This window comes from Bombina bombina, chromosome 2 (genome assembly GCF_027579735.1).
Source record: "Bombina bombina isolate aBomBom1 chromosome 2, aBomBom1.pri, whole genome shotgun sequence".
In the NCBI taxonomy this organism is placed as follows: Eukaryota; Metazoa; Chordata; class Amphibia; order Anura; family Bombinatoridae; genus Bombina; species Bombina bombina.
In genome coordinates this window covers 1,137,090,822-1,137,105,051 of record NC_069500.1, presented here as the reverse complement: position 1 = coordinate 1,137,105,051, position 14,230 = coordinate 1,137,090,822, and the positions used below count along the sequence as shown (strand labels likewise).

At 38.8% G+C, this 14,230-nt stretch overlaps 1 protein-coding gene across 1 annotated transcript in view; it reads right to left on the bottom strand.

Moving 5' to 3' along the window:
• Positions 1-14,230, bottom strand: part of CPE (carboxypeptidase E) — a 249,223-nt gene that overhangs the window by 92,634 nt on the left and 142,359 nt on the right. Inside the window, exon 2 of the mRNA XM_053703802.1 lies at positions 13,779-13,975. Coding sequence (XP_053559777.1) covers positions 13,779-13,975 — 197 coding nt within the window. The remainder of the gene's footprint in view (positions 1-13,778; positions 13,976-14,230) is intronic.

The following is a 14,230-nucleotide window of genomic DNA, read 5'->3' as shown; positions in this document are numbered from 1 at the left end:
TGTGGGGAGAATATTTGGTGTGAAACGCAAAATGACTATAATTTGACCTGTTAGTGATTCTCTTCTACACAGTACTGTTGTGTTTGGAATTATATGATGCAGAAATGAGTTATAATTTATATAGAGGCAGCTGATTCCCAATGCCTAAGGCAGTATAGAATCTAAATACATAACTGTATTTGTTTATTGTATTAGAGACTTCACATCTTTGAAAACTATGAAACTATGAAAGTGCTGCCACAAAGGAAATCTTTTACACACTGGCTCCTTCCTCTTCTCATTTACATTTCAGTTTTAAAGGAGCAGTAAACACTTTCCAATTGTAGTATAACATTTTGATTATATATAGAAAAAGTTTGCAATATAGTTTGTGTTTATTTTGCAACTCCCCCTTCCTGCAATTTAAAGGGACATTAAGGACAAAATTATACTTTCATGATTAAGATATCATTTTTACAAGACATGTTCCAATTTGTAGCAAGACAAAAGAGGAAAGCGCAACCCCACATCAAGGTAGAAGATTTAATTTATTGGCACACTGCACATGGTTAAAAACTGTTACAAGATAAACCATAAAACATGCATCAAGCACAGTCAGGGAGAAACCTCTGTCTGGGTCTGTAATATCCTTTTTGTCTGTTCGGTCCACTATGGGACTACTGGTATTTTTCTCCGTCAAAGCTTGTCCCTGTGTCTCCATTTCATCCAAGAGCAATCAAAGCTCCGCCCACAACGCGTTTTGTTCACTCCTAAGCAAACTTTCTCAAGAGGAGTGTAAGCATTTATAGATACTACGTTGATATTAGCGTCCCTTTAAATTCGGGGAGATGTATTCCCATTTGTTTGTGATTAGCTAATCCGGTAAGAGTATCCAGACTGGCCTCCTTTGTGTGACGTATTTATGGGCGTACTTGTATGCATCGTCATCGTCACAAGGCCCAATCAGTAATCTGGAACGGGTACACCTCCTGCAAGTTATATCTGACAACGTAACTAACTGGGAGTCCGCTATAAATAACGTATTCCTAAGAAACACTATTTGATAATATTCAATTTGCTCTCCAAGCATAATCTGATTAATCTTTTACGATATACAATGAATGCTAAAACATGATATGCATACATACATATGGTGACATAAAACATAATTAAGGCAATACATAATTCCTAAAATAATGTATTTACATCCAAAGAACTATCTTCTTTACAAATAACATACTGTCACATGTTAATTCATTAAGACAGATTATAGTTAAACAATACTCCTACAATATATTTCATCAAAAGCAAAAAAAACCAACAAATTATTATATATAAAAGGACCACTTTGGACCGCATTGATTCATTAACACATAATTATTAAAAATGTCCACACTAAAATATTAGCACATTAAACCACTTTAAGTCGCATTAATTCATTAGTACATTAAATTTTCTAAAATTATATTTCATTAGTTAAAATAATACCCTTTATCCTCCAACCTTTCACACAATTAAAAAAAAGGAAAAAAAAAAAAAGGGGGGGTATTAGGGATTCTAGGAGAATTGACTTTTAGGTCATGCAAAGCCTGCAAGTCTAAGTCAATATTTAACCCTTTGAAAGACAGACAGTCTAGCAAATGTATCCATTTTGTCTCACATTGCCTAAGTCGCATTAACCTCTGATGTTCATTTTCTACTGAGGTTGGTATTACTTCCAAAATTTTAACTGATAGACCTTTGGGGTTCTGTCCATGATCTATTTTGAAATGTTCTGATACACTGTGGTTCTCAAAACCATTCTTGATGTTTTCTAGGTGTTTGTATATGCGGCGCTTGACCTTCCTTTTAGTCCTCCCGACATAAATTTTGTCACACTCACAAGCGAGGCAATACACCACATACACAGACACACAAGATGCCTTGTCTCTAATTTTAAAATCTTTTGTTTGATCCCAATTGCTGATGGTGTCCCCCTTTTTAATCAAACCACACATGCAGCAGTTCAACCTCCCACATTTGAACGTTCCTCCCTTGGTGGTACACCAGGCTGAAATGTTACCTTTATTCGTTTCCTTTTTGGACTGTAATTTTGAAGGTGCTAATATGTTATTTATACTCCTTTTTTTTCTTGAAGATAGTAACCAGATTTTTATCCAAATGAGGACCCAAAATAGGGTCAGTTAATAAAATGATCCAATGTTTTTTCAGAGTTGATTTAATAAAGCCTGCCCCTAAGTTGTATGTTGTAATGAATTTTACTCCCTCCTGCTTACTATTACCCAATGCTTTTATCTTTTTCATAAGTAGGGCTTCTCTCTTTCTATCTCTACTACTGTATTTTGCCTTCTGGATCAGATTTCCATCATACCCTTTCTGTAATAGCTTTTGTTCAAGAACTATTGATTCTTCCTCGAAATCTTTTAATGTGGTACAGTTCCTGCAAATCCTAGGAATACGTTGTTTATAGCGGACTCCCAGTTAGTTACGTTGTCAGATATGACATGCAGGAGGTGTACCCGTTCCAGATTACTGATTAGGCCTTGTGACAATGATGATGAATACAAGTACGCCCATAAATACGTCACGCAAAGGAGGCCGGTCTGGATACTCTTACCGGATTAGCTAATCACCAACGAATGGGATTACATCTCCCCGAATTTAAAGGGACGCTAATATCAACTTAGTATCAATACATGCTTACACTCCTCTTGAGAAAGTTTGCTTAGGAGTGAACGAAACGCATTGAGGGCGGAGCTTTGATTGTTCTTGGAAGTAACGGAGACACAGGGACAAGCCTTGACGGACAAAAATACTGGTAGTCCCATAGCAGACCGAACGGACAAAAAGAATATTACAGACCCAGACAGAGGTTTCTCCCTGACTGTGCTTGATGCATGTTTTCATGTTTATCTTGGAAGTGTTTTTAACCGTGTGCAGTGTGCCAATTAATTAAATCTTCTTGCTTGATATGGGGTTGCGCTTTCCTCTTTTGTCTTGCTACAGATTCTTTGTGAATAAAGAGTGTTCAGTGACACAACTCTGAGTGTGGCAGCACCCTGCACATAAAAGGAGATTTGGAGGACCCTGACATTTTTGGATTTAAAGACTTCATTGCGAAACTAAACTTCATATGGTCACCTGTCTTTTCAGTTTGGAGTTGGTAATTGCACTTGTTATGCACTGAGTTTTAAAGAGGTTGACGTATAATGCCAGCTTTTAATTCCCAATTTCAATTATAATTTACTAATTAATTTACGCCTAGATTTAGAGTTTGGCGTTAGCCGTTAAAAGCAGCGTTAAGTTGTCCTAACGCTGCTTTTTAATGCCCGCTGGTATTTAGAGTCATGCAGGAAAGGGTCTACCGCTCACTTTCTTTCCGCGACTCGAGGCTACCGCAGATCCCCTTACGTCAATTGCGTATCCTATCTTTTCAATGGGATTTGCCTAACGCTGGTATTATGAGTCTTGGAAGAAATGAGCGGTAGAGCCTCTACCGACAAGATTCCCACCGTCAAAAAAAGTCAGTATGGGCTAACGCGGGAACATAAAGCTCTTAACTACTGTGCTATAAAGTACACTAACACCCATAAACTACCTATGAACCCCTAAACCAAGCCCCCCCCACATCGCAAACCCTATAATAATTTTTTTTAACCCCTAATCTGCCGCTCCGGACACCACCGCAACCTACATTATACCTATGAACCCCTAATCTGCTGCCCCTAACATCGCCGACACCTATATTATATTTATTAACCCCTAATCTGCCCCCCCAATGTCGCCGCCACCTTCCTACAATTATTAACCCCTAATCTGCAGACCGGACATCGCCGCCACTATAATAAATGTATTAACCCCTAAACCGCTGCACTCCCGCCTCGCAAACACTATAATAAATTTTATTAACCCCTAATCTGCCCTCCCTAACATCGCCGCCACCTACCTACAAATATTAACCCCTAATCTGCCGCCCCCACCGTCGCCGCTACTATAATAAAGTTATTAACCCCTAAACCTAAGTCTAACCCTAACCCTAACACCCCCTAACTTAAATATAAATTAAATTTAAATAAATAATTTTACTATAATTAAATAAATTAATCCTATTTAAAACTACATACTTACCTATAAAATAAACCCTAATATAGCTACAATATAACTAATAGTTACATTGTAGCTATTTTAGGATTTATATTTATTTTACAGGCAACTTTGTATTTATTTTAACTAGGAACAATAGCTATTAAATAGTTAATAACTATTTAATAGCTACCTAGTTAAAATAATTACAAAATTACCTGTAAAATAAATCCTAACCTAAGTTACAAATACACCTAACACTACACTATCAATAAATTAATTAAATAAATTAACTACAATTAGCTAAACTAAAATACAATTAAATAAACTAAACTATAATACCAAAAAAAACCACTAAATTACAGAACAGCCAATAGAATGCAAGGTCAATCCGATTGGCTGATTGGATCAGCCAATCGGATTGAACTTCAATCTGATTGGCTGATTGAATCAGCCAATCAGATTTTTCCTACCTTAATTCCGATTGGCTGATAGAATCCTATCAGCCAATCGGAATTCGAGGGACACCATCTTGGATGACGTCCCTTAAAGGAACCGTCATTCGTTGTTAGTCCGTTGGTTGAAGAGGATGGCTCCGCGTCGGCTGGATGGAAGATGGCTCTGATCTGCTCTGGATAGATAAAGATAGAAGACGCCGCTTGGATGAATACTTCTACCGGATGGAGGACCTCTTCTTGCCCTGCTTGGATGAAGACTTCTACCGGATGGAGGACCTCTTCTTGCCCCGCTTGGATGAAGACTTCTACCAGATGGAGGACCTCTTCTTGCTCCGCTTGGATGAAGAATTCGGCTCGGCTGGGTGAAGACGACTCAAGGTAGGGAGAACTTCAGGGGGTTAGTGTTAGGTTTATTTAAGGGGGGTTTGGGTGGGTTAGAGTAGGGGTGTGTGGGTGGTGGGTTTTAATGTTGGTGGGGGGTTGTATTTTTTTTTACAGGTAAAAGAGCTGATTACTTTGGTGCCATGCCCCGCAAAAAGCACTTTTAAGGGCTGGTAAAAGAGCTGATTACTTTGTAATTTAGGATAGGGTAGGGCATTTTATTATTTGGGGGGGGGGTATTTTATTAGGGGGCTTAGATTAGGTGTAATTAGTTTAAACTTCTTGTATTTTTTTTTTATTTTCTGTAATTTAGTGTTTGTTTTTTTGGTATTATAGTTTAGTTTATTTAATTGTATTTTAGTTTAGCTAATTGTAGGTAATTTATTTAATTAATTTATTGATAGTGTAGTGTTAGGTGTATTTGTAACTTAGGTTAGGATTTATTTTACAGGTAATTTTGTAATTATTTTAACTAGGTAGCTATTAAATAGTTATTAACTATTTAATAGCTATTGTACCTAGTTAAAATAAATACAAAGTTGCCTGTAATGTAACTATTAGTTATATTGTAGCTATATTAGGGTTTATTTTATAGGTAAGTATTTAGTTTTAAATAGGAATAATTTATTTAATTATAGTAAATTTATTTAGATTAATTTAAATTATTTTTAATTTAGGGGGGTGTTAGGGTTAGGGTTAGACTTAGGTTTAGGGGTTAATAACTTTATTATAGTAGCGGCGACGTTGGGGGCGTGAGATTTGTGGTTAATAATTGTAGGTAGGTGGCGGCGATGTTAGGGAGGGCAGATTAGGGGTTAATACAATTTATTATAGTGTTTGCGAGGCGGGAGTGCGGCGGTTTAGGGGTTAATACATTTATTATAGTGGCTGCGAGGTCCGGTCGGCAGATTAGGGGTTAATAAGTGTAGGTAGGTGGCGGCGACGTTGGGGGGGCAGATTAGGGGGTAATAAATATAATATAGGTGTTGACGATGTTAGGGGCAGTAGATTAGGGGTTCATAGCGATAATGTAGGTTGCGGCGGTGTCCGGAGCAGCAGATTAGGGGTTAATAATAAAATGCAGGTGTCAGGGATAGCGGGGGCGGCAGATTAGGGGTTAATAAGTGTAAGGTTAGGGGTGTTTAGACTCGGGGTTCATGTTAGGGTGTTAGGTGTAGACTTAGAGAGTGTTTCCCCATAGGAAACAATAGGGCTGCGTTAGGAGCTGAACGCTGCTTTTTTGCAGGTGTTAGTTTTTTTCCAGCCAGCTCAGCCCCATTGTTTCCTATGGGGATATCGTGCACAAGCACGTTTTTCCAGCTTACCGCTACCGTAAGCAGCGCTGGTATTGAGGGTTGAAGTGGAGCTAAATTATGCTCAATGCTCCCTATTCTGAGGCTAACCCAACCATTCAGACAACTCTAAATACCAGCGTTGTCTTAAGGGTGCGCTGGAAAAAAAAGGAGCGTTAGTACCGCGTGTCTTTACCAACAAAACTCTAAATCTAGGCGTTAGTGTTTTACCTATTAATTGTTTGATCTTTTTTTTTATTTTTTTTATTATACTTTTTTATTATTTATGAGTTTGTATCTATATCAGTATTACTGACACCATCCTCTAGACCAGTTTTTTTCAACCAGTGTGCCTTGGCACACTAGTGTGCCGTGAGAGAGCCTCAGGTGTGCCGCGGCAGACTGACAACAGTGCAGGGGTGTCCCTCTTTCAAATTTTGAAATATTGGGAGGTATGTGACAGGCTCATCAGGCATCATTTACAACCATGACATTGATATTCATTCACAGACAATCATTATTATTGTTTGTGAATGAATGTCAATATGTCATGTATAGTTTGTAGGAGGCATGGCATGACAGCACAGTACAGTGTGTGTGTATATATATATATATATATATATATATATATCCTGTATTAGGCTACAATGTGTGATTTTGAAAAATTTTGGGATGGTCGTGTGCCGCAGGATTTTTTAATGTAAAAAAGTGTGCCACGGCAAAAAAAAGGTTGCAAATCACTGCTCTAGACCACCTGTACAGTTCATAGCCCCACTTTTAACATTGCTATCCATTTAGTTGCGTTGTTAATACTTTTTTGTGTTTAAATTTTCCAATTAACTTCAATAGTCAAATTGTGCACATTTTTTCTATGTGCACTCACTAGCTCCTACTGTGCATGTACCAGAGCTCACAAGCTCATGGTATATACTCATGAGTCTGTGATTGGCTGATACCTGTCACATGATATTTCGGGCAGGGAAAAGGATAGTGTGCTATCGCAACCAGTTTTATCTAGTCCAGTAACAAGTCCTGATTGGCTCCTCTAAAGCAAGTGGTGGTTGGAGTTGGGCTATTGAAAAATTGTTGCAGCAAGCCAGGGTTTAATGCACTGCAATCCAAACATTTTCAAACATTTTCTGCATGTTAATTTATTATTAGACTGCAGAGAACTCTTGTAATTAAAAGATGTTTAAAGCTCAGATTTCTGAGCCTGTGTGATCATATGGTAATATACTAGCTAACATTTTATTTACTAGTGCGATTTTATTATTTATAGCATGATCTGAACAAGAGCTCTCAAATAATCTGTCACAATGGATTATAGTGTGACGTGACCGGTCTGTATTGTATGATTATTTATCTATAAAACACCAATATATGATGCATCCAGTGTTGGGCTTGAGATACCCCAAAAATGTGAGGGGTGTACTCACTTTTGTGAGATACTGTATATATATATGTGTGTGTGTGTCTGCGTGTGTATGTATAATATATATGTTTGTGTGTGTGTATATATATATATATATATATATATATACAGTATCCCACAAAAGTGAGTACACACCTCACATTTTTGTAAATATTTTATTATATCTTTTCATGTGACAACACTGAAGAAATGACACTTTGCTACAATGTAAAGTAGTGAGTGTACAGCCTGTATAACAGTGTACATTTGCTGTCCTCTCAAAATAACTCAACACACAGCCTTTAATGTCTAAACTGTTGGCAACAAAATGGAGTACACCCCAAATGGAAATGTACAAATTGGGCCCAATTAGCCATTTTCCCTCCCAGGTGTCATGTGACTCGTTAGTGTTACAAGGTCTCAGGTGTGAAAGGGGAGCAGGTTTGTTAAATTTGGTGTTATCGCTCTCACACTCTATCATACTGGTCACTGGAAGTTTAACATGGCACCTCATGGCAAAGAGCTCTCTGAGGATCTGAATTTTTTTTTTTTTAGAAATTTACAGAGATTTTGCAAGGTGGTCATATAAATAGTAGGTAACTCTACATTAAATAGGCTCCAATACCAATAATCCAATAATCACTAGAGAATAGGTAGTGGTATAATGTTTATTATGGGGAATAGTATAATTATGAGAAGATGTATAACATTTTGAAGAGTAGCCCCAAAAACTGGCTACGTTCACATAGTCACTTCACAAATCTGTTACGTTTACCATAGCGAATGTAATTGAATCAGTACCATATTATTGTTGAATTTATAAAAATGTTCAGTACTGTATATGATTATGCAAATACTTTTTCAAACACTTAACCAGCCTATATGAGAACGTAACACTCAGATCCACTTGCTACAAAAATATATCATATGTCTGTAAGTACAAGCTGATGAATTTGTGAGTAATGATGATAGAAATAGGGGCTGGGCCCGACAGCGTCATTGAATTTTTTTTAACCTATCACAGAGATATCTATGCAATTTAAGTTTTAACCCGGATAGGCAGGTCATACAGCTATGACTAAGGCCATTGGCCGAAACGCGTCAGCTGGCCTGTGATGCTGCTGGCACAATCCGGATGTGTTTGTGACTAGTGCAAAGTTGGAAACGCTGTCCAGCATTTTTTTAATGTGGAAGAAATAAAGCATTGGATTTTATAAACACGGACTCCACGGTTTGCATTCTTTGGAGCTATTTTTCATTGCCTGATACCGGGTAGAGTCCGGAGGAGTACGGCTCAGCTGGGAAAGGATTCATAAGGAGGACACCACTCGCTGCGGTCTACCCTGAGGAGGAGAGGTGAGCAGCGCTTCTGTATATAAGGTTATTTGGCTATGTTTCTCACTCTCTGTGGACCGGGGTCAGACTGTCAATTTGTTTAGGAATATGGTTATTGTGCAGGAGACACACAGCGGTTGGGGATACTGAAGCCCCCTCTCCCCTATTTTGCAGCCTAATTTTTTTAGACTTTAGGTCCATGTTGCTGCTTATGATTATAAATCCCAGCTACATTACAAGCAGTGTTATCTGCAATTATTGATATCCTGGATACGAAAAGGGTATAAATCTTTGTTTGTTCATTGTCTACAATAGGTGTACAGGCATACCTACTACTTATCCTTTTCCAACAAAGGGGACTAAGCTGTAAATATGGAAAATGTAACAGACAATGTGGGTGTGACGGAGTGTGCTTACTATTCATTGAAAACAGTAGATGAACGGGACAGTAATATTAAAGAACTAGAGAGTATTTTTACATCTGACAAATCACAGCTCTCCTTAGGGCAACTCTTTGGGGAGATGGAAAACTTGATGATTAAGGAGAAGAAATACAATTGGGACATTTGGATTCTGGAACACTATTATAGGGATGGTGCCTAGGGGACTAAGGCTAAATAAATTCCCAACCTTCATTACGGAAGACAGAGAATTTATTAAGGACTGGAATGACACTCTCACAGACTGCTCTCTGAAATTGATTAAGTTAATCACTACATTTAAATCTGCCCTGCTTGTTAATATCAAAACACAGATTAGTGTAATACAACAATAATTAAACAGAAGGAGGGAGCATAAAGATTACTCTAGGTTTGATGCTATTTTGTTGAAATCTGTGGCAGAGGCAAAGGCCTTACTAATGCAAGTGAAACATAGAAAATATATGAGAGATCAGGCAGATTATGAAAATGGTACTGTGTATATTTGGAGTAAAAAACAGATTAATTATAACAAACAACAAGCTAACTGGAGAGAGGGTGCCAGGAGTTTCAGAGTGCCAAATAGGAGATCAAATAATATAAATAAAAATAGGTATAACTACTAGAGAGGAAGTAGTTCTCTGAAAGTGAGGTCGAGTCCTTAGGGGAAGAATCAGCATCTGGTGGGGAGGATGGTTTCACAAATAAGTCTAATGGGGAGGAATCTTTATATAACAAAACTTGGGATAGGCCAAAGCAGGGTAGTATACACATTACCCCAATCTTGAAATATTCAGACAGAGGATACACCGCTAAATATAGTGAGGAACACACTAGGGAAGACCCACCCATACCCAGAACAAGAGATGAAAGTGAACTTGAGCAGGTTTTTCCCCTGGTACGGGGAGGTTTCAGGGGAGGAGGAAGAAGAAAAGGGGGAGGCACACAGAGAAGAGGGAGGGAGGGGAGGGAGAGGTACAGAGATATACCAACCCCAGAACATTCCCCTGCAAAACAGGTACCAATTACCCAGAGGCAGGAGCAAGGGACAGATTAAATATTATCCATGAGTGTTATAAACTTATCAACATATAAACTATCTGAAGTTGAACACAGAGTACTTTCTTCCAGACATTGATTGACATTAATGGTTTAGTTAGGAATCTCACACTTAAGAAATATTTCTCTAAATTAAGGAATGTAGATTCTAGTTCAAGAGACACAGACTTGGGTTAGGGACAAAGTTTGGTTTATCAGTTAAATCTATCCCTACAATTTTATAAACAATGTGACTTAGCGAATCTTGAGGAATTACACCAGGAAGGTTTATCTAGCGCAGTGTTTTCCAAACTGTGTGTCGTGACATGTTAGTGTGTCTGCGGCAGTGTGTAGGTGTGTCCCTGCTTCAGCATTAATTTCTTTTAATTTTAAAAAAAAATATGGTTTCCAACTTTCCGCCTGCCTGCTACGCATATCACATGGTTGACACGTGATTAATACCTAATGGGTCATAGATCATCTCAACCTATTGGTGCAGCTCAGTGGGAACTGAAACTATTCACATTGGCGGCACGTTGGCTCGTGACTGCACATGTAGTCTTCTCAATCAGCTCATGACTGCACATGTAGTCTTCTCAATCGGCTCGTGACTGCACATGTAGTCTTCTCAATCGGCTCGTGACTGCACATGTAGTCTTCTCAATCAGCTCGCGACTGCACATGTAGTCTTCTCAATCAGCTCGCGACTGCACGTGTAGTCAGTGAGTGGGACAGCAGTGTGTTTGCAGCGCGGGCAGTAGTCAGTCGGACTCAGAACTCTGAGGGTGGCAGCTTAAACGCTGAGCTGAAGTCAGAAGTCAAAGTGTTTTTTTTTTTTGCAGCTAGCTCCCAGTAGTGTATTGCTGCTCCTGCTCTTGATATATGGATAGGAAGTGGAAGCTTAAAAATGCTTGTTGATAAAATGTGAGTGTCTTTAACTAATATTCCACCAAATATTCAGAAACTGTGTTCATCCCATCAACCTCATACATCAACCTCATATATCCTATTAAAATAGTAAGTAGCTATTGGTGTTATTAAACTTTTTTTTTTAAATTCTTGTACATACATACTGGTACTTATAAATACATTTTATATCTCTTAAAACAAATTAGTTTAACCTCCTGTTTGCTAGTACAACTGAATTACAGTGTCGAGATATGATGTAGGTCTAAAACTGTGTCATCAACATGAAAAGTTTGGAAAGCTCTGATCTAGAGGCACTGAGGAAGAAAATTACATACAAAGACAACCTATCCTCAGAAAACCCTGCAAGTTCTACCCCATACAAGATAGGGGGAGCATCCTTATGAACTTTCAGAGGAGGAAATAGAGAAAGAGCTAACAGAACTATCTAACCAAGTTAGTGAGGGTTGTAAAAACAACTTAAATTGGAAAGAGAGACAGGCTTCAAATAGACTGAAATCTAACAATGATATAACCATAAGAGCAGCAGATAAAGGGGTGTTCAGTAGTAGTTATGGACAGAAGTTGGTTCATTAAAGAAGCTAATAGACAATTAAAGGATGAGACAATATTTGACACTGAGGGGTGATCTAACAATCATTTTTAAAAAAGAACTAAACTGTCTGATAGATGAAGGTAAGGAAATAGGAATCTTTGACTCAAAGACAGCTGAGTTCTTAATGGTTGATCACCCAGTAGTGCCAATATTCAATCATTTGCCAAAAGTACATAGAAGCCTAACAAATGTTGCCGGGAGACTGATTGTAAGTGGAATCAGATCATTGACAGAACCATTGGCCATTGGCCGAAACGCGTCAGCTGGCCTGTGACGCTGCCGGCACAATCCGGATGTGTTTGTAACTAGTGCGAAGTTGGAAACGCTGTCCAGCGATTTTTTAATGTGGAAGAAATAAAGCATTGGATTTTATGAACACGGACTCCCCAGTTTGCATTCTTTGGAGCTTTTCTACATAAAGATGGCCTAGGCTATAAGAATATTGCCAAGACCCTGAAACTGAGCTGCAGCATGGTGGGCAAGACCATACAGCGGTTTCACAGGACAGGTTCCACTCAGAACAGGCCTCGTCATGGTCGACCAAAAAAATTGAGTGCACGTGCTCATATCCAGAGGTTGTCTTTGAGAATTAGACGTATGAGTGCTGACAGCATTGCTGCAGAGGTTGAAGGGGTGGGGGGTCAGCCTGTCAGTTCATAGACAATATGCTGCACACTGCATCAATTTGGTCTGCATGGCTGTCATCCCAGAAGGAAGCCTCTTCTAAAGATGATGCACAAGAAAAACCTGAAAAAGGTTTGCTAAATACAAGCAGACTAAGGACATGGATTACTGGAACCATGTCCTGTGGTCCGATGGGACCAAGATAAACTTATTTGGTTCAGATGGTGTCAAGCATGAGTGACGGCAACCAGGTGAGGAGTGCAAAGACAAGTGTGTCTTGCCTACAGTCAAGCATGGTGGTGGGAGTGTCATGGTCTGGGCCTACATGAGTGCTGCCGGCACTGGGGAGCTACAGAACAGTCCTCTATGAATGCCAACATGTACTGTGACATACTAAAGCAGAGCATGATCCCCCCCATTTGGAGACTGGGCCGCAGGGCAGTATTCCAACATGATAACGACCCCAAACACAGCTCCAAGACAACCACTGCCTTGCTAAAGAAGCTGAGGGTAAAGGTGATGGACTGGCCAAGCATGTCTCCAGACCTAAACCCTATTGAGCATCTGTGGGGCATCCTCAAATGGAAGGTGGGGGAGTACAAGGTCTCTAACATCCACCAGCTCTGTGATGTCGGCATGGAGGAATGGAAGAGGATTCCAGTGGCAACCTGTGAAGCTCTGATGAACTCCATTCCCAAGAAGGTTAAGGCAGTGCTGGAAAATAATGGTGACCACTCAAAATATTGACACTTTGGGCCCAATTTGGACATTTCCACTTAGGGGTGTACTCACTTTTGTTGCTAATGGTTTATACATTAATGACTGTGTGAGTTATTTTGAGGGGACAGCAAATTTATAAAGGCTGAACACTCACTACTTTACATTGTAGCAAAATGTCATTTCTTCAGTATTGTCACATGAAAAGATATAATAAAATATATTTACAAAAATGTGAGTGGTGTACTCACTTTTGTGGGATACTGTATATATATGTACAGTATATATATGTGTGTATGTGTGTATAATATATGTGTGCGTGTTTGTGTGCGTGTTTGTGTGTGTTTGTGTGCTGCAGGGGATTCCCTTATGTAAAACTTTGCAAATTGCTTGTGGTTTATGCATTCTCCATTTTTTATAAGCAGAAGGTAAAACACAAATCTGATATCTGTCCCTTATTGTGCCTAATATGCTATGGGTTAGGCAAAACATTAATGACGCATTTGCTTTAGTACATACCTGCTGCGCTGCTTTCTCAAAACCATCAGGATTCATAGAAGGCATTATGTGAATGCGCGTGCTGTGGATTAAGTTGATAATGCTTTGGTTTCCCTTCTGGTACTCATTGCACAGATACTGTGTCAGGTAAATCAGTAGCTCCCTTCCAACTGCTTCATTGCCGTGCATATTTCCAACATACTTAAACTCAGGTTCACCTAAAAAAAGGAATATTGCATGAGATCATTGGTGATTTCTGAAGAATGTGTTTCTATATGAACATATTTATATGTTTTTAAACAAAAAATATACTCTGCAAATCACTTTGGCTTTATTTTGGTTGTGGTGAGTGTGAGTGCTTGATGGTGTATGTGTGTGTGAGTGTCACTTTATGTAATAACAATTTGGCTTTATTTTGGTTGTCGTGAGTATGAGTGCTTGATGGTGTATGTGTATGTGTGAGTGTCACTTTA